General features: G+C 38.7%; 1 protein-coding gene across 1 annotated transcript in view; it reads left to right on the top strand.

The window, feature by feature from the left end:
• Window positions 1–21,223, top strand: part of LOC124616395 — a 219,108-nt gene that overhangs the window by 37,963 nt on the left and 159,922 nt on the right. The window contains exon 2 of the mRNA XM_047144700.1: window positions 2,200–2,398. Coding sequence (XP_047000656.1) covers window positions 2,200–2,398 — 199 coding nt within the window. The remainder of the gene's footprint in view (window positions 1–2,199; window positions 2,399–21,223) is intronic.

Raw genomic sequence — 21,223 nt, 5'->3', positions numbered from 1 at the left:
TTAATTATAGTTTGTAGAAGAAATCAGCCAGAATTTGGGTAAAGATTAACACATTACGTAGTAAAATAAGAACACACAATTGCCCACAGAAACAATGAAGTTGTGATCCATGTAACACCATGTAACTCAAATGAATAACATAAAACATTTTGCAAAATTTACATATGTGCCTATGTATAACATTTATAAAAACTTACTTTATCCTCTGATTCTGCAAAGACTGCTTTTACATAACTGCCAAAAATGTAACCGTAGAAGTTTTTCTTAACCCTCAGTTGTGACATACCGTAATGATCCACTTAAATATATAGTGATACCACCTAGCTACTTCCTCTGGTGCTGGTACATCTCTTTACTGGAGTTTATTGGATAGAATGTATTGCAAATTCAGTTTGCAAATCTAGATGATGGAGAGAAGAAGTTTTTCCATGTAGTACAGATATCGCATCTAAATTTCTGTTCATCTGAATTTCTGTTGTTGATTGATAGTAAAAACTGGACAAAAAGTAAGATGTTGGAGAAAAAGTAAAAGAAAAGAATCCTTGATTGTAATAACTTTCAGAAATAGGTGAAAATTCACAAACAGGTTCTGTAAGAATGGATTACAACTGTATGTTGCCAGAGGTTTCCCACTCATATGCATACAGCTAAGACTTCACATGGTATGAGGTCAGCATAACAGCAGCTCCAAATAGGTTTGGCCCCACAACATGAGGTAGTTTGAAGGAGTATGTCGACCAGTGAGCTGTTACAGTGCACTTTGTGGTATTTTTCATTACCACATGGGCCAGAAACGATATTTGGCTGACTCACATGCAAAAGACTTGTATTTAATCTGGAAGAAGGACTAAGAGCGACAAATGTAGCCCAACCATTTGGCGTTGCTCACAGCAGTATTTTACATGGATGGGGAGCATTCTGAACTGCAAGTGCTGTTGCCTGAAGCAGGGGAGATGGTCAACTACAGCAGCAGGTGACTGCTACATTGTGCAACAGGCAAGAAGGGAGCCATGTCACACAGTAGGAGTAATTGCAACCACATTTAACAGGACTGCAGTGCATGCAGTCTCATCCTCCACCATGGCATGGTGACTGTACAGGGATGGTCTCCTTGCCTGATGACCAGTAAGGTGTGTTCCTTTGACACCCATCTGTCAATGCCACTGTTTGAGATGGTGTCAGGAGCATAGGCACTAGGCCAATGGGTAGTGGGGTTGCTTTCTTTTCTCAAAAAAGAGCAGATTCAGTCTGAGTAGTTGTCCTAGATGTGCCAACATATGGCAAAGAGTGGGAACATAGTTGAACATGGTCATTTTGGTGGTCCAGGTGTTATGGTGTGGAGAGGCGTAATGTTGCGCGAGTGTAGTGACCTTCAGATCCTTGAACATTGTGCACTCACCAGTCAGCACTACTGTGATTCTGTACTCTTACCCCCAAGAGCATCTATCAGGAAAGCATTTTTATGAATGACAGTGTGACCACATTCAACAATGCAAATGGAGGAGCTCTCAGAATGAGAGGATATTTGGCAGATGGACTGATCTGCCTGTTCCCCTCAACTTAAACGTCATCGAGCACTTGTGGGATGTGTGGGGCATACATCCACATGCACAAATGACCATTCCACAGTTGTCAGCCACGCTGGTGGAGGACTGGAATGCCCTACCGCAAGAACTCATTACCAACCTTGTGGCCAGTGATAGAGGACTTTGCAGAGTGGACATTGCCATCCTTGGTGATCACACACACATTATTAAGAACCATGTCTCACCTTGTAATGTCCAGTAGACCATCATAAATTGTGGTATCTTCAGTGTACTTATTCTCATTGAATAAAAGTGTTAGTTATGTTCACCTCCGTGCATATTGCTTTCAGTTATCTTCTGTACTGTACTGTACTATACTGTACTCTACTGTACCATACTGTAGCAGGTCTTTCAATATGTGGTCCAAGTTTCATCAAGCTGTGTTACTTGGCAATGGCACATGTGAAAGCTACTTTTGTCCTCAACTTTTGCACACCACTGTAATGTAGAGGGGTTTGTGAGTGGGAAGCTTACAATGAGTCAAATCTGGAAGTGTTCTAATTTTAATATATAGGTGTATGACAGAAGTTGAGAGTTACACTACTACCTAGTTTTTAATTAAAATCTTTATGCATTTAATGTCTTATTCATAAAAGTCTCTTTATAAACACAGGATGCCACTTTTGATGGCCACCCACTCTTGGCAGTTCAGTGTCTTCGAGGATATGTGCTTGCGGTGACTGGAAACTGTTTAATGATGTGGGCCATGGACATTGGCCTACTCTGTTATACTTCACAGTCATTTGTCAAACATCTGCCGGCAAGTTCTGGATTTGATAAGCCAGCATTAATAAAATTCTGTGAACTTCAAGGTATGTGATTCAGACTACTTTTGTTAAAATTTGTTTAAGAATGATTGATGCAACCTGGTTCAGAAAAAAAATTAAGTACTATTAAAAATTGTGTCAAACATATGAAATAAAAAAATTCTCATTCTACAAAATATGTTTCAGGGTAAATCATAATTGTATGCAATCTCTGCTTTTTTTATGCATTGTTCTTTCTTAGTTTCTCTTCATGTATTGGAAATGGGAATACTTCTCTAAAAGCTTTCAGTGGCTTTGGATAAAAGTCACAATTTTACTTCAGTATTGAATTTCAGGTTTTTGAAGTTTACACTATTTGTAGGTATGAGATATAACATAAACGTTTGGTCTGATAATGTACTTGCTGCAATTTCATAACTGATGGGTATTGCCTCTTTCTTGTAGTACAGAGAAAGTTTGTGGACATTATTTTCATATATTTTCCATCATTATGGATACTAAACTTCATTTCAGCAGCTGTTAATTGTTAGATAATGGTATGGACATATCTGCATTTATGTGTCCATTGAGAGATCTGTGCATCACTAGTAATCATCAGCTGCTAAATGCAGTCCAACTGTGTTACCATGGTTGCCACAAGTTCTGGAAATCAGGGAATATCAGAGAATTTCAAAAGTATCAGGGAAATTTGGAAAAAAAAACTCTGGAAAAATCTCGTGTTTGTATCAGTAGATGAAATCGTTTGTTTACTTAGATGTCATGCATTGTTCCTGGCTGGGTGCAGATGAGTATGTGTGCCATTTCCCTACTCCCTCATTATTACTACTTCTTCCCTTTTTACCACTCCTCTGAGCTTTCAGTCAGTGATGCCACCACTTCTTGCCACTAGCCTAGCAGCTGCTGACGAGAGGCAGGGAGGCATGAGAAGTGGTTTGTTGGGATCTGATTCTCAGTCTGTTTACGCTGTGGCTGGAGACAGCGGTCATGAGTGCGTGAGTTGTGTCTGAGGTATTGTGTGAATGTGTGTGTGCTCTTTGTTTTCTAAAAAAGGATATGACCAAAAATTTAGTAGTGAGAGCATGATTGTCTTTCTATGTGCCTGTCTGCTGCCCAGTGATCATATTTACGGTGAGTTGTTACCTATCCTTATCGGTATTGATTCTCAGAGTATTTGCGCAAGTTGTCTGTTGTATGGATTGATCACCACAACCTCATTTCATCAACATGGTGCTTGTGGCATGTGAATACCTGGCCACACAATTGAACTTCAGAGATGGGTGTGGCGGTGTTCACCTGCTTTGTTTACCTCTTCGTTTGTTGCTCTCGGTATTGACGTATTGCATTGCTACACTGGCTGAAAAATGGGGTTTGTAATTTGGATACTGACTATGGTAAATAATGTAGCTGACAGATGCACAATTGCGTTTCACAGTCTTTTAATTTCACTTTTCACAACCCCCCAATAAGATGCAGTTATATATGACCAGTGCACTTTTGTTCTAACTTCCTATAAGCCTCATCAATAGTTAACAGGTGAACCATCCACATATTGCTACAATAGTTTACTGTTGAACATCTACGAACAGTAAAAGCCTAACCACAAAGTTCACAGTTCCTGAAGAATAGAAAGGTACATATGGAGCAGACTCTGTCACTGTTTTAACACAGCCTAATTGTGTAACACTTATTACACTGTTAAGTTGATGCATTGTTGTCATTCTAACCAACACAGTTTCCTTGTCTGAAACTCAGCCGTGGTCTGACTGTCTTGTGACCAAAAATTGGGCTCTTATATATCTTCGCAGTAATAGGTACTGAAACTTCACATTGTTCAATGTTTAATTTATAAAAATTACAATTAAAACTTAACTCAATAAATTAACTGAATACATCGAAAAATTGGTTCTTTTTAAGTTTCTTCTACTACAAAGGTTAGGATGAATTATTTGTTCAAATCATGAAATTAACAAATGTAGTTACGCAAACAATACTTTTGACAAAATTGTTAATTACTTTGGAATTAATGAAGGGCTGGTTTTGCTAACATGTTTTTGAATAGAGCCAAATAAATACTTTAAGATTACTAGTATTTCATCTTCCAAATGTTTATAATTAGTATACAATTCATATTTGTTTACACATCAACAATGAAATTTAAGTTACGAAACAACTACTGATTTCATCCTACAGTAAAAGATACTAACTAGTAATAGTAAAAATAAATTAGAAAATCAATTACATACATAAAACTAGGCACAAAATTAGGTCTGGTGTTATTTACTTTAAAACTAAGGGCCAACCTTTCTCATTTACAAAAATGCACATTATATTCACATATGTTAATGGTAATTAGTTAAAAGTGGAAAAAAATGAATTTTAAGGAGGCAGATGGCAAAACAAGAGGGGAAGTAAAATTATCCCAGCTTGCTTCATCACACAGGCCAAAACTGCAGGCCATTTCTGTGGGTATCTCTAACGGGTTGGGCCTGCCGATCTGAAGCCCACCATTTCCCGTTAATGTGCAAGCTTTGCCCATCAAATCTAGTCTCATCGATCTGCCAGCAGGTCAGTTCTGTTTGTGTGTAACATAATGCGGCAGATTTTTGTGATTTATCCGTGGACCAAAGACTGTAGTGCTCCTTGGTAGGCCGGGGTGGCGAGCGATGGATTTCAGGAATTGCTGCTGTCACACCGCAAGTACATTGCACAGTGTGGTGTTTTATAGACATTTTATTTATTCTAGTACATTTTGGCATTTTAAAAGTAGTTTATATGTTAAGAGGGTATGGACAATAAGAAGAAGAAAACTGTGGCAGTTGCTGGCAGTTTGTACACTATGTAATCACATATTTGTTGAAGGAAAAACCACACAATAGCTGTAAAATAATAGACATAACACAGTGGGCAGTAACCGTTAGGAATGAACATCGTAGAAACAACATTTTATTGGAGGTCACTTACAGCGTTGGTTTGCACAACTCTCCCCTGGTTATACACTTCTTTCGAGAGGCCTACTTTTTTCTGAGATTATTTCTGAAATCATTGAAGGTATTTTAAACCTGTCTTGCAACTCTTAACAAAATGCGTATTTTTGTCACCAAATGTATTTTGTTTTATTGAAATAAAATAACATCAGTGGTCTTAATGAAACACATATACCATTTGGCTTGCTTTCTACATCTAAAAACAGTTCGTGACAAAAGATGTTCACGCCAGTACTTGATTTTTGCTTACACATTTAGAAATGCAGAAGTCCTTACATTTTTTGTCATCTTATTCCTTTAATTACCTTTAAGATCTCAAAATTTGTCAGGTAAAAATGCTAAAACATCAGGGAAATGTCAGGGAATTTCACTTGGAGAAACTTGCGGCAACGCTGGTTGCTCCAGATGCCACTGAATATGTCCAGGTGTGCTAACTTTCTGCATTTTTAAAATATGTTTGTTTATTGTGTGTTATATGCAGTTTCTAGACCTCTAAACAAATATATGAAGTGTTTGGCCATTACTGTCATTTTATATAAGAAATCCATTGAAGTTAACAAATTATTGCTGCAGGTTTGAATGAAGTAAATGGGAATTCTTGTAGGATTTGTGAAGGGCTACGTAGTGGGTCAGCTTATAGAAAATACCAGACTGTGATGTTGTTCTTCCAACCCTGAGTCAGAATGAAGTCCAGTCAACACACCTCCAGACTGGGCAGTATCCTCTCTCGCAGAGAGAGGATCTACTAGTTAGTAGTGCTCATAGTGCATGGCTGCCAACTATTATGGATTGTCCATAATTGTTGCAAATCTATCACATTAATTATATAATTACAGGAAGTTATTAAAAAATACAGAAATAGACATTTTATGATTTGATTTTTAAAAAATCTGAAAAGGTACTGTTTGTATTTCCTAATTTGATTGGATGTAGTCACGTAGTTTAGTTTACAACACACAAAATGTTAACTTTCATGTACGTTTTTGTTCATCTTTCGAGGCTTTATGTAGGTGACTCACAAAGCAAGTGGCCCTACCATATAGCTAAGGAAACATGGCAGGTAGTTTTGCCACCACACTGCACAAGTTTTAGTGGCGACTAAAGAAATGTTTTCCAGTACCCACACTCTGTGACTTCACAGCCTATGCACTAGTGAGCACAGCCAAGTGAGCAGCATGTGGCTCTACATGCCAAGTTCTTGGCAGTCTCATTTGGCAAGATATTATGGGTCATCTTCAGTAGCTTCCAACAAACTATACAGTTTATTCATGCTTATCTCTCATGCACTTCAGGCAAGTGCAGACCGTATGGATCAAACACATGCCCATAGTCCTTTATAATCAGTCAAGCACTTTTAACATTTTTTAAAATGTTAAGGATAATAAGTTGCCGTCTCTTCATGTAAGAATAGATGATGAATGCAGCTAGTCGCTAACATTGTGTAATGTCTTGTCTGTATAGACGTGTATCTGTTGCCTTTAAGATCCCTTCACCTTCACACATAAATCTATACGGTAAAGTGAGGGCCTCCTATTTCATGGCTGATCTGTGATAACACAGGCGAAAAGTTAGACTAATGGAGGATTATTAGTATTATCTTTATTTTCATTCGCTCTCTCTCTTTCTCTCCTTTATCTATGTACAGTTTTTAATGTAATATTTCATTACATGAAATCAGCCAAATAGAATCTTTGGTGGAGTCCTTCGTCTTGGTAATCAGCGGCTGGCTTGCTGCAAGAAATCTTTACATTTATTATTACTGTTAAACACTGCATTCAGTCGGGAAAATCAATCGTGTGGACAATTTGTTCCTTTTACGAAAGATTGCGAATTCCAGATGTGTACGAAGCCTTTTTGGACGATTTAACACAGACTCAGTGATTGCAGGCTCTCTTTGACACAGCTGAAACTTCCCCACTAATTACAGGGCTAACGTGATCATCAAATGATTCAGAAAAAAACTCATTCGTTCATTCAGTCCAGAACAAAAAAGTCACAAACCTTATTTATGAAGGAAATCGTGTATTAAATCCATCTCCAATACATGTCCAGATCTCCGGTGATTCCACATCTTAATTATTTTCCGTTTACAGTCTCTTTCTCTTCAAACAAACCGCTAGTGGCACAAATGTTAATTGGCTCGCTTTAGCGAGAAGAAAAGCAGAATATGTATCTCTCAGAAACACGTCAATCGCTCAACAGATACTCCAGAAGCTGTCCTAGTTACCACTCTAACAACCATGGAGAATGCATATATGCATCTCTGTTATTTCAAAGAATAAACACACTAGAAAATACTTTGGCATCGTCGAGCTGTCGCCGCATATGTTACGAGAAAATCAGATCAGATACTTTTCCAAAGTGAATGAATGTGGATGGTTTGATTGACAGTGATTAATTGGTGTGTGGTAGAGGGTATTTTCTGTGGGAACATTACAATGCCCCTCGCAGTGAGTGAAGTTTGTGAGCCTAATTTTGATTTACCGAACACACTTCGCAATCTATCTATTAGTGTGGGTAACCCAGAAGTGATGAGTGTCAGTCCTCCGACTGAAAAAAAATAATTATATTTAAGACAGACGAAGAAAAGGAACATTGAAAACAGAAGAAATGAAGAGACAGGTACCGCGGCTGTATTGCTTTTACGTGCATCAAGGTGTTATATCTGCTGTGCACAACCAAGGAAGATGATCTTTCATGAAACTGTTATCAGGGTCTACCCATTCAGGAACTTTCTTAAGCAGGGAAAGCTTGGAAAACCTCTTAAGCCTAGACCCCCAGTCCACGGTACATAGAAGATAGGAAACCCTACAGAAGAGAAAAAATAATTTTTAAATTGAAAACAAAATCCTTATGGCTTCATGCATCCTTTTTCTTACGATGTACTGCAAGGAATTTAGCCATTGACTTAAAGTTTCCATTTATCCATTGACTAATGCTGTTGCCAAAAACATCATAATATTTACTCTAGTTTGAATTTTCTTTTGGACTTCGCATCACCACTTGTGCTTGTAAGTCCAAAAATTCCGACACATTTTCTGTCAATGATTTATTCTTCGTAATTTAAAGGATTCATGCAACTTGCAGCAGATTTTGGATTCAAATCATCGAATAATGGAAAGTGTGGTTCATTTTATACAAAGATATAATCCATCATTTCCTTGAAAAGTCATATCATTTATCTATACTCATAAAATTTTTATCCTAAATACATATATTTCTCCGCTTGATTGCTGTAATGTAAAAGTTATTAGTAGTGAGGAATGTGGATTCACTTCTTTCATTTATTCTCTGATTCATCCGGCATTCATACATGCACATAGATGGAAATGGATTTTCAAACACAATTCCGAAGTGAACAAGACCCATTAAATAACTACTAATTCTATGAATATTACTTTCTTTTGACATTCAACAATAAATCAAGAACTCTTAATGTCTAATTATGACACTTTTTTGAAGTTCAACATCAATCAGTTTCCCCTCGCGTTTGATGCGAGTCTCTTACAAAGCATATCTGTGTCGTCTATATTGATTCTAACTCTTGCGCCGACGTCAATTGTTTTGCGCGGGAAATTATCTTTGTGGCGTTAACCGTCACTCATGATTCACTGCCTAAACGCATCACTTCACACGTTTACACATCTAAGCGTGCACTTGAAATTATATATGAACATTCACTGAGAACCTCTTTTGATTATGCAGCGTCATTTTCGGGAAATATTTCTTTCTTCTTGAAGATCATTCAGATCCTTTATAATTCTTGATGACATTAGCAATGCTAAAGTTCCATGTTTACCCACACACAGGTGAAGCCTATCTCCACTATCTTCTTTGCAGCCCTCGTAGAAATAATTAGTCACTATTTCTACAATCTGTGTCACTGATTAATTATTTCAGTTTAAAGTTTTCTAACACTAAACACACACAGTTTATTGTTATGTTTTTACGAGCATTCATCTCTGTCACTTGCAATGGGGAGCAGTATGGGCTTGCAGAGGGTTCGATCAAACCCCATTTCAACATGCGATCTATTTCCTTTTGAACTTGAGCCTTTAACATCCAGGGAACAGTATAGAAAGGTCTACAATACGTTTCGTGAGGCTTAACGTAGAGATGGCATATGTATCCCTTAATAACTCCTGGCCTTTCATCAAAAACGTTTTCATACGTTAATAATAATTCATTGAGCTGCTTCTTCTGATCTTCGATAATGCAGTCGGATTCATTTAACTTTTCAAACACTAATTGACCGAAATCTTCTTTGACTTGGAACTCATTAATTACATGCTCTTTCAAATTTTTGGCCGTCCTGATTACTTGCACACTGATCCCACAATTATATTTTCTCGTAAGGCTTTTTGTTTTTCAACAACTCCAACTCAATTTCTTGTTTATTAACATTCAACCAAATTTTTCCGGTTTTAAAATCTATTCTGCATCCGTATTGACGTAGGCTGTCGACTCCGATAATGCAATCTACCACCAAATTTTTCACAACAAGGAATGTGCTTAATATTGCTACATTTCTGAATTCCACACCAAGTAGTGACTGCACCTTTACATTAGCCGATCGAGCCCCAACGGCGCCTATTATTCTGCAATTTTGAACTGGAAATACTGGTACTCGTCTTATATATCTGATCCTGTTGAATAGTGCCTCCGAAATAACATTTGTGGTTGCAGCTGTGTCTAAAACTGCCACTATAGGTATGGCCCATGATGACTTGCACTTCGGCTACTGCCACCTGTTCCTTATCCTTATCTTGTGGTTCTCAAGTCCTCGGTCATTTCATCTGCCAGTCATCGTCCATCATTATACGTTAGCATGGGTACACATATCCTGTTGCCCCTCAACCAATTGTTGACCGCTCCTCCGGGGCATGAGTGGGTCCTTACAAGTTTGTTGTATTTTGATTTGTCTGCTGGTTGACATCATCCGTCACTTCGGTAATTACCGGTTGATTCGTAGATGTCCGTCCCCGCTGATGTTGGCTATTTGAATTCATTCCCCCCGGTTGATTCCACTTTCTATTATTGTTATTATTCCAGGCTTGGGGTCTGAAATTTCTTTCGTTCCCCCACACGGGATTGTATCTTTTCCCATTCCTGTTGTTGCTTGAATAGCCCCTCGCAAGACCATTGCCGGGATTACTATTGAGATTTTGAGGGGTTTCTCCATTATTTAACGATCTCTGTTCATTCCCTTTAAGTGTCGATTGATCGCCATTGGTATAACACATACTTCCACCTTGCCTACCGTTTGGCGGAGGTTCTATCTCCCTATATTGGAATCTGTTATTACGGGCTTTCTGGTTGTTCTCTTCGATAATATCTATATGGTCTAACGTCGTGAGGAACGACTCCAAGTCTTTGTCGTTCCCATAAATCAATTGATTCCGGATGCTAGTTGGTAGTCTTGCCTTAAGTATGTTTATTATGTCTGGCAAGGGCATAGGTCTGTCCCAGTATCTCGTTTTATTTATATATTTTTCGAAATACTTTCTAAGGCTTCCTTTCGAAAAGGAGAAAGGCTCTGGGTAGAGCACCTCCTGCCTTAGGCGTTCCTGTACCCCTTCTGACCAGAACTTTGCTAAAAACGCCTTCTCAAAATCATCATATGTCGAGCAAACAGAAGTTATGTCCTAGGCCCAGATCGCCCCCGAATCTTGTATATATCCTGTAACAAAACTGATCTTCTGCCACTCCGACCAATTTCTGGGTAGCATTCCTCTGAAACTTCGAATAAAAACAATTGGATGGACCCCCTTTTGTCAGGGTTAAAAATCTGGAATTGCCGATGCTTTATCATTTTTTCTTTGGCATGGCAAAGGCTTTTTTAATCTCCGTTAGATAAGAATTCACGCGAACAACCAGCTTGTGGCAATTTAATGTTTGAATTACTTACACAAGTCGGTATTGTGTGCGAATGGGCAGTAACTGGCTCTATAGTCGCTGCCAACTTCTGCTGCTGCCCTGTATTCATTTGTTCTGAGCTTTGTTGTGAAGCGCGCATCGACTCTTCTATTGTTTGTTTCCAATGCTCCAAATCAGCACCTAACTGCTGTCGCACCTCCTCAAGTCCTTTAGCAAACAAATTCTCTTCCTGTTTGCCAGATAAACTCTGGAATACAGCCTTAACATTTTGCTCAACGTTTTCACACATTTGCCTTTTGTTTTCTAATGTGATTTCGGATAATTTACCCGTTAATACGTTAATTTGGTGGTCTATAATGTCTTGACACTCTGTCAGATGTTCAACGATTTCCTTTAGGTTAGTCTGTGTACGTGCCAATTCAGGAAGTTGCGCAATTGCACATGACATGGCGTCTTGCTTTTGTACTAATTGTGGAACCATTTCCACTTGTTCCCGTACAGTATCTATCTTAATAGCCACATACTCCTTCATTTCGACACGTACGCGGTGAGTAGGTTCCTCACATTGTGCTTTCACCAATTCTATTTGTGCAGTTAATTTTCGTTCCATCTCTTCAGCCTGATCTTTGAGTTCCTTGGTCTTTGCCTCTATCCGCTGCTCTAATTCGGAAAAACTGTCTTGTAACTGCTGCTTAATCTCAGTCTGAACTAATTTCATTTCTTCTTGAGTTTGAGTGACTGTCACTAATTGTGCTTTAATATCGGTTTTCAGAGTTTCCTGCCCTTCAGTAACTGAGGCTAATTTCGCGTTAATGTTGGTTTTCAGATTTTCCTGCCCTTCAGTAACTGAGGCTAATATGGTATTCAAATCATTTTGCCCTTCAGTAACTGAGGCTAACTTCGCATTAATGTCGGTTTTCAGATTTTCCTGCCCTTCAGTAACTGAGGCTAATTTCGTATTCAAATCATTTTGCCCTTCAGTAACTGAGGCTAATTTCGTGTTAATGTCGGTTTTCAAAGTATTCATGCTCTCGGTTATCATCTGCATCTGTCTCATGATAATTACCAATGTATCTAATCCATGCTGCATACTTGCTGTTACACCTCCAGCCGTGTCTACAGTGCGTTCTATTGCGCTATCTGTAGCCATCGGTCCTACAACACTTCTTACTGCATTATTATTATCAGTGCTAACAGCTGAAGGCTGTTGCGTGCTGCTATGCTCTGCTTGACTCATCCTAAACATTGCCCTAGTTAAAATCATATAAATGTTCTACTGTCACTATATATATATATATATATATATATATATATATATATATATATATATATATATAAAAAAAAAACAAAGATGATGTGACTTACCAAATGAAAGTGCTGGCAGGTCGACAGACACACAAACAAACACAAACATACACACAAAATTCAAGCTTTCGCAACAAACTGTTGCCTCATCAGGAAAGTGGGATATACACTCCTGGGAATTGAAATAAGAACACCGTGAATTCATTGTCCCAGGAAGGGGAAACTTTATTGACACATTCCTGGGGTCAAATACATCACATGATCACACTGACAGAACCACAGGCACATAGACACAGGCAACAGAGCATGCACAATGTCGGCACTAGTACAGTGTATATCCACCTTTCGCAGCAATGCAGGCTGCTATTCTCCCATGGAGACGATCGTAGAGATGCTGGATGTAGTCCTGTGGAACGGCTTGCCATGCCATTTCCACCTGGCGCCTCAGTTGGACCAGCGTTCGTGCTGGACGTGCAGACCGCGTGAGACGACGCTTCATCCAGTCCCAAACATGCTCAATGGGGGACAGATCCGGAGATCTTGCTGGCCAGGGTAGTTGACTTACACCTTCTAGAGCACATTGGGTGGCACGGGATACATGCGGACGTGCATTGTCCTGTTGGAACAGAAAGTTCCCTTGCCGGTCTAGGAATGGTAGAACGATGGGTTCGATGACGGTTTGGATGTAACGTGCACTATTCAGTGTCCTCTCGACGATCACCAGTGGTGTACGGCCAGTGTAGGAGATCGCTCCCCACACCATGATGCCGGGTGTTGGCCCTGTGTGCCTCGGTCGTATGCAGTCCTGATTGTGGCGCTCACCTGCACGGCGCCAAACACGCATACGACCATCATTGGCACCAAGGCAGAAGCGACTCTCATCGCTGAAGACGACACGTCTCCATTCGTCCCTCCATTCACGCCTGTCGCGACACCACTGGAGGCGGGCTGCACGATGTTGGGGCGTGAGCGGAAGACGGCCTAACGGTGTGCGGGACCGTAGCCCAGCTTCATGGAGACGGTTGCGAATGGTCCTCGCCGATATCCCAGGAGCAACAGTGTCCCTAATTTGCTGGGAAGTGGCGGTGCGGTCCCCTATGGCACTGCGTAGGATCCTATGGTCTTGGCGTGCATCCGTGCGTCGCTGCGGTCCGGTCCCAGGTCGACGGGCACGTGCACCTTCCGCCGACCACTGGCGACAACATCGATGTACTGTGGAGACCTCACGCCCCACGTGTTGAGCAATTCGGCGGTACGTCCACCCGGCCTCCCGCATGCCCACTATACGCCCTTGCTCAAAGTCCGTCAACTGCACATACGGTTCACGTCCACGCTGTCGCGGCATGCTACCAGTGTTAAAGACTGCGATGGAGCTCCGTATGCCACGGCAAACTGGCTGACACTGACGGTGGCGGTGCACAAATGCTGCGCAGCTAGCGCCATTCGACAGCCAACACCGCGGTTCCTGGTGTGTCCGCTGCGCCGTGCGTGTGATCATTGCTTGTACAGCCCTCTCGCAGTGTCCGGAGCAAGTATGGTGGGTCTGACACACTGGTGTCATTGTGTTCTTTTTTCCATTTCCAGGAGTGTATATATCTCCCTTCTACTGTCACTATATGTAACTCTGTTCACACAAGAGTACTTCTGTGTCTACTTTCTTAATGTACTTATACAGATAAATGCAACTGGGACAGGTCAATCAAAGCACATCTAACATGAACACAATTAATCAATGTTCAAATATCAAATAACACTAAACAGAAAAGCGTATACTTCAACTATACTAGCAAGCTTTAATAATAAAAATATAGATCTGGCCTTTTCTCTGCGCCCAGCGTGCTGTCTTTCGGCTTTATTTGTAGATCCAATTATATCACCTGTGAGTCTTTCCTCTCTTTTCCAAGCGTCAGTTAGGTTAGCTCGTTGTAATTGGCATGAAACAGAGAACAAAATTATTTTAGCAACATCCAAAAACGTGTCCTGTCACGGATTGGCCATTTTAACATTTTTTAAAATGTTAAGGATAATAAGTTGCCGTCTCTTCATGTAAGAATAGATGATGAATGCAGCTAGCCGCTAACTTTGTGTAATGTCTTGTCTGTATAGACGTGTATCTGTTGCCTTTAAGATCCCTTCACGTTCACACATAAATCTATACAGTAAAGTAAGGGCCTCCCATTTCTTGGCTGATCTGTGATAAGACAGGCGAAAAGCTAGACTAATGGAGGATTATTAGTATTATCTTTATTTTCATTCGCTCTCTCTCTTTCTCCCCTTTATCTATGTACAGTTTTTAATATAATATTTTATTACGTGAAATCGGCCAAATAGATCTTTGGTGGAGTCCTTCATCTTGGTAATCAGCGGCTGGCTTGCTGTAAGAGATCTTTACATTTATTATTACTGTTAAACACTGCATTCAGTCGGGAAAATCAATCGTGTGGACAATTTGTTCCTTTTACGAAAGATTGCGAATTCCAGATGTGTACGAAGCCTTTTTGGACGATTTAACACAGACTCAGTGATTGCAGGCTCTCTTTGACACAGCTGAAACTTCCCCACTAATTACAGGCCCAACGTGATCATCAAATGATTCAGAAAAAAACCCATTCGTTCATTCACTCCAGAACAAAAAAGTCACAAACCTTATTTATGAAGGAAATCGTGTATTAAATCCATCTCCAATACATGTCCAGATCTCCGGTGATTCCACATCTTAATTATTTTCCGTTTACAGTCTCTTTCTCTTCAAACAAACCGCTAGCGGCACAAATGTTAATTGGCTCGCTTTAGCGAGAAGAAAAGCAGTATATGTATCTCTCAGAAACACATCAATCCCTCAACAGATACTCCAGGAGCTGTCCTAGTTACCACTCTAACAACCATGGAGAATGCATATATGCATCTCTGTTATTTCAAAGAATAAACACACTAGAAAATACTTTGGCGTCGTCGAGCTGTCGCCGCATATGTTACGAGAAAATCAGATCAGATACTTTTCCAAAGTGAATGAATGTGGATGGTTTGATTGACAGTGATTAATTGGTGCGTGGTAGAGGGTATTTTCTGTGGGCATATTACACCCTTTTTCCATGACGTGAATATGAACTGGTAATTTGAGATTCATATGTGAGACCAGTGAGAATATTTTTGTTTTCTCAATTACTAAAGATTTCATTTTGAGGTAATATGTGTAATGTAGGTTACTTTGCATATGGTATGAAGGTGAGGGCATATGTGACTTACAGCTTCTCTCGCTCACCATCTAAAGGATGGGACATACATGAATGACTGAATACTCAATAGTTTATTCAAAACACACACACACACACACACACACACACACACACACACACACACACACACCGTAAGTTCTAGGTTCATTGCTATATCACTATGTAATGCATTATTGAGTAAAGGCATGATACATTGTTTATGTTTCGCTGTTGAATTGAAACTTATATCTCAGTGGTCTCTTGGTGCTATTCCAAAAGAGCAAGCTTTCTGCTTCCACCAGATTACAAATATTTATTGACTCTGCTTTATCATAGAGCGCAAATTGTATACGTGATAGAAGATGGCAATGAGTAAAATATTGTCCATAAATTGTTTGCAAAAAAGCTGGTTAGATGTGAGTATCTTGTGTGTAAAGCACAATAAATTGTGTCAAAAAGGGTGTAGAGCTTGCACTGCATGTTCAGTGAAACTAAAAAATGTAAGTCCACTTCCTATAACATCAAAAACAAACAAGGCTTGTACTGGTAATGAAAGTGTATCAGATAACGTTGTGTGAAATTATAGCATGAGATTTCGAGATTCAAAAAATGTAAACAAACCAGTGAAACACATCAGAGCGAAAATATACATTTCAAAGTAGGTGACTATTGAATAAAAAACATGAAAAATCAACAAATCTCAGCTAATGAAGACTATTAAAAAAAATGCGAAAGACAAACGAAGGTACAAAACAAAAAAGTCTTCATTAGCAGACAGTCATGTGCGGCTTTGTGCAAGACTCTTAAACCAAAAAATGAAGCACAACTCTGATACGTGTCCACTGATAAAACCAAATGCACCATTTAAAGAAGTCTTGAACATTGTGAAAGGCAGGATCACACGGAAAGACGATGATTTGATCATCATGGGTGGAGAAAATGATATCAAAAACAAGATTCAAGAATTCACAGAGACTGTTGCTGATCTATTATAAAAAAAGCAGACAGGATATATTAAAGTCCTCCTCTGTACAATTTCATATAGATTTGACGGGTTTCCCTGGAACAATAAAATATATCAAATGAACAACTATTTGGTAAATGTGACTATAAAGCACAGCTTTGTCAGCATTGTAGATATAAAGTTGTTCCTGAGATGAATTGATCATACAAAACATGATTTGCACATGGTGACGAAGGGAAGGGAAAAGAAAAAATGTGTAGACATATACAGTAAAATAAAAAAAAAAAAAACACAAGATATGAAACCAACACTAACATTAGAAATAGCTGCTGAAGAAGAAGTGAAAATATACCCAATGTCAGCATCAGTTACTGGAGACAGACACAGGGCAACTCCTAAACAAAATGTATCTGTACAGAAGAATCTCTCATTGCTTGGAAACCCTGTAGACGATCGAAGACAACCTGTAAGAAATATGGGAACTTTACTGCACACCAGGAAGAGGACACCAACTCAGCACCACACATAACAAAGACTCATCAAAATGGAGTAGCAAAAGCAAGTAAGCCCCAAATTTCAGGACTAAGTGCTGACCTTGTAATGTTTCACCAAAAAGTGAAATGTGATTTATTAGTCTCATTACATACATTGTACAGATCATATGATCTGTTGTACAGGAGATCAGTCAAGTTTAGCAAAAATATAATGTATAATGATTTACAGAAATTCTTTTTACACTATTTTAAGAATAATGCCAATAAATATAACATTACAATATTTACTATAAATTAACAGTTTACCAATTTCCTTTGTTGTACACAGACAACACTGCAGCATTAGCAACAGATTTTTATTGTCAAAATGTCAGACTGTCTTCCATGAATTCTTCAGTGGTGTAGTAACTTTTCTCTATTAAAATATTTTGGAGTAAACTTTTCAGTGAACCATGGTCAATTGTTAATATGTTTCTTCCTTTTAATTTGTTATGTATTTTTAGCCCCATATACAGTGGTGTCTGAGCATAAAGCTTTAAGTGATGAGAAGGAAATTTGAAGTTTTTCTTTGACAAGTACCACAGCTATGCTTAAAATGGAACTTTTCAAGATTATGCTGATTATTATATACAAAAATCAAAATTTCAAAAACGTACAGTGAAGTAATTGTTAGTATTTTTAATTTCTTGAACAATGGGTGACATAACTAATTTTTGTGGACAGCGCTCATTTCTAATGATTTTCTTTTGAAGAATTAGTAGCCTTGAACTGCTTCTAGAGTTTCCCCAGAAAATTATCCCATACCGAATTACAGATTCAAAATAACTGTGGTAAACTGTCTCTTGTGTCCATATGAATGGCACCAGATAAAATAAACATTGCAAAAGCTGGGGAATTTAATTTATTTGCCAGGAAGTTTATATGTGTCTTCCAGTTTAAACTTTTATCAAGGTTTAGGCCCAAGAATGTCACATGGCTCACTTCTGTCAGCAGTTGATTATCATGGGCTATTTGTACAGAATATATTGCTGACAATTTAGAGACTAATTGTATTATCTGGGTCTTAGTGACATTGAGCTGTAGTCCATTTTTATGGAACCAGGATTCCAGTTTCCCCAGAGCATTTTTTATCAGGAGGAGTCATCTGCGAACAAGCCTGAATGAGCATCAATATATAATGGTAAATCATTTATGTACAACAAGAACAGGTAAGGAACCAGTATTGAACGCTGTGGAACTCCTTGGGAAATTGGTTTCCATTCAGAGTGGTAGATAACTGAAGTTGATATCAAAATAACTCTTTGTTTCCTTTCTATCAGATAAGAGTTGAACCACTGTAATGCAGTATCTTCGATCCCATAGTCTTCAGTTTGTAAAGTAATAATGAGTGGTTCACCGAGTCAAAGGCTTTCATTAAATCACAGAATATTCATGAGACTTTTGTACCCTGGTCCAGTGATGTTCTTATTTTTTCTGTAAATTCTCTGATGGCATTTATGGTGCTTTGAAAACCAAACTGATTTTTACAAATAATGTCATTTACTGTAAGGAAATTTTCTAGCTGTTTTGCCACAAGTTTTTCAAATATTTTAGAAAAAACAGGAAGGAGGGAGATAGGTCAGTAGTTTCCCATATCTCCTGGCAATCCCTTTTTAGATAATGGCTTAATCTCTGCATATTTCAGGATAACTGGGAAAGACCCATGTTCAAAGGAATGGTTTACAATAATAGTCAGTGGGTTGCAATAATAAGACGTACTGTCTTGGTTACCATGGAAGGTATTCCATCCTATCCAGCTGAATTTTTGTTTTTCAATGATAATATTGTGTATTCCACATCTGTAAAGTTCCCCACTAGGATAGCCACTTGCTCACAAACAGCCATTGATAATATCTTTATAGAAAAGTCCAATGAACAAAATTATATTACAAAACCAATAGTCAATGGCCTCTCAGACCATGACATGCAGTTCCTTCTGTTAAATGTTAATGCTGAACAGAATATAAAATCTGCTAAATCTGAGCTCAAGAGGGTAATCAAATCAGTAAGCCAAAATTGATTATTTTAGGACACTCCTCAGAGACATTCACTGGACTGATGTTTACAGTGCTCATGGCATGAATGAAAAATATAACATTTTTGCTAATAAAGTGCTTACCTTATTCGAACACTGCTTTCCCCCAAAACTTACCAAGGTTAGAGCAAAGTCTACAAAGAAGCCATGGATTACTCGAGGAATAGGGGTATCTTGTAAAACAAAAAGTAAACTGTATCAGTCAATCCGAAACATTTCCAATGTTGATGCTATAGCACATTATAAGAAATACTGCAAAATATTAAAGACTGTAATACGGATGTCAAAGCAAATATATTACAAGGAAAAGATAGTCATATCAGATAACAAAATAAAGACAATATGGGATATAGTGAAGGAGGAGACTGTTAGAACCAGACATGAAGAGGAACAAATAGCATTAAGAGTAAATGATACATTGGTGACAGATGTGTATAGTGTTGCAGAACTTTTTAACAAACATTTTATAACTGTTACTGAAAAAATGGGGTTGTCAGGTTTGGTAGATGCTGCTATGGATTACCTTAGACCAGACATTTCAAGTAACTTCCATAATATGAATTTGACCCTCACTACCCAAACAGAAATAATGTCCATCATAAAATCTTTAAAATCAAAAACATCTAGTGGGTATGATGAAATATCAACAAAGTTAATTAAAGAATGTGATTCTGAGCTAAGTAACATATTAAGCTATCTGTGTAACCAGTCGTTTATCAGTGGAATATTTCCTGAATGGCTGAAATATGCTGAAGTTAAGCCACTGTTTAAGAAGGGAGATAAGGAAATAGCATCAAATTTCCATCCAATTTCACTGTTGCCAGCATTCTCAAAAATTTTCGAAAAAGTAATGTACAGTCGTCTTTATAACCATCTTATCTCAAATAACATACTGTCAAAGTCACAGTTTGGATTTCTAAAAGGTTCTGATATTGAGAAGGCTATCTACACTTACAGTGAAAATGTGCTTAATTCATTAGACAAAAAATTGCAGGCAACTGGTATATTTTGTGATCTGTCAAAGGCATTTGACTGCGTAAATCACAATATCCTTTTAAGTAAACTAGAATATTATAGTGTAACAGGAAATGTTGCAAAATGGTTCAAATCGTATATCTCTGGCAGAAAACAAAGGGTGTTATTAGGAAAGAGACATGTATCAAGCTATCAGGCATCATCCAACTGGGAACTAATTACATCTGGGGTCCCACAAGATTCCATTTTGGGGCCCTTACTTTTTCTTGCGTATATCAATGACCTTTCATCAGTAACATTACCAGATGCCAAGTTTGTTTTGTTTGCTGAAGATACAAACATTGGAATAAATAGCAAATCAAGTGTAGTCTTAGAAAGATCAGCCAATAAAATATTTGTGGACATTAATCACTGGTTCCTAGCCAATTCTTTGTCACTAAACTTTGAAAAAACACACTCCATGCAGTTCAGAACTTGTAAGGGGTGTCCCAAGAGTATATGTCTAACATACGATGGCAAGAAGATAGAAGAAGTGGACAGTGTTAAATTCTTGGGATTACAGCTTGATAATAAATTCAACCCCCCCATGAACCATGGACCATTGCCGTTGGTGGGGAGGCTTGCGTGCCTCAGCGATACAGATAGCCGTACCGTAGGTGCAACCACAACGGAGGGGTATCTGTTGAGAGGCCAGACAAACGTGTGGTTCCTGAAGAGGGGCAGCAGCCTTTTCAGTAGTTGCAAGGACAACAGTCTGGATGATTGACTGATCTGGCCTTGTAACAATAACCAAAACGGCCTTGCTGTGCTGGTACTGCGAACGGCCGAAAGCAAGGGGAAACTACAGCCGTAATTTTTCCCGAGGGCATGCAGCTTTACTGTATGATTACATGATGATGGCGTCCTCTTGGGTAAAATATTCCGGAGGTAAAATAGTCCCCCATTCGGATCTCCGGGCGGGGACTACTCAAGAGGATGTCGT

The sequence above is a fragment of the Schistocerca americana genome, chromosome 5 (assembly GCF_021461395.2).
Source record: "Schistocerca americana isolate TAMUIC-IGC-003095 chromosome 5, iqSchAmer2.1, whole genome shotgun sequence".
NCBI lineage: Eukaryota > Metazoa > Arthropoda > Insecta > Orthoptera > Acrididae > Schistocerca > Schistocerca americana.
The sequence above is the reverse complement of the archived record's forward strand: the minus strand, read 5'-3'. Positions and strand labels throughout refer to the sequence as shown.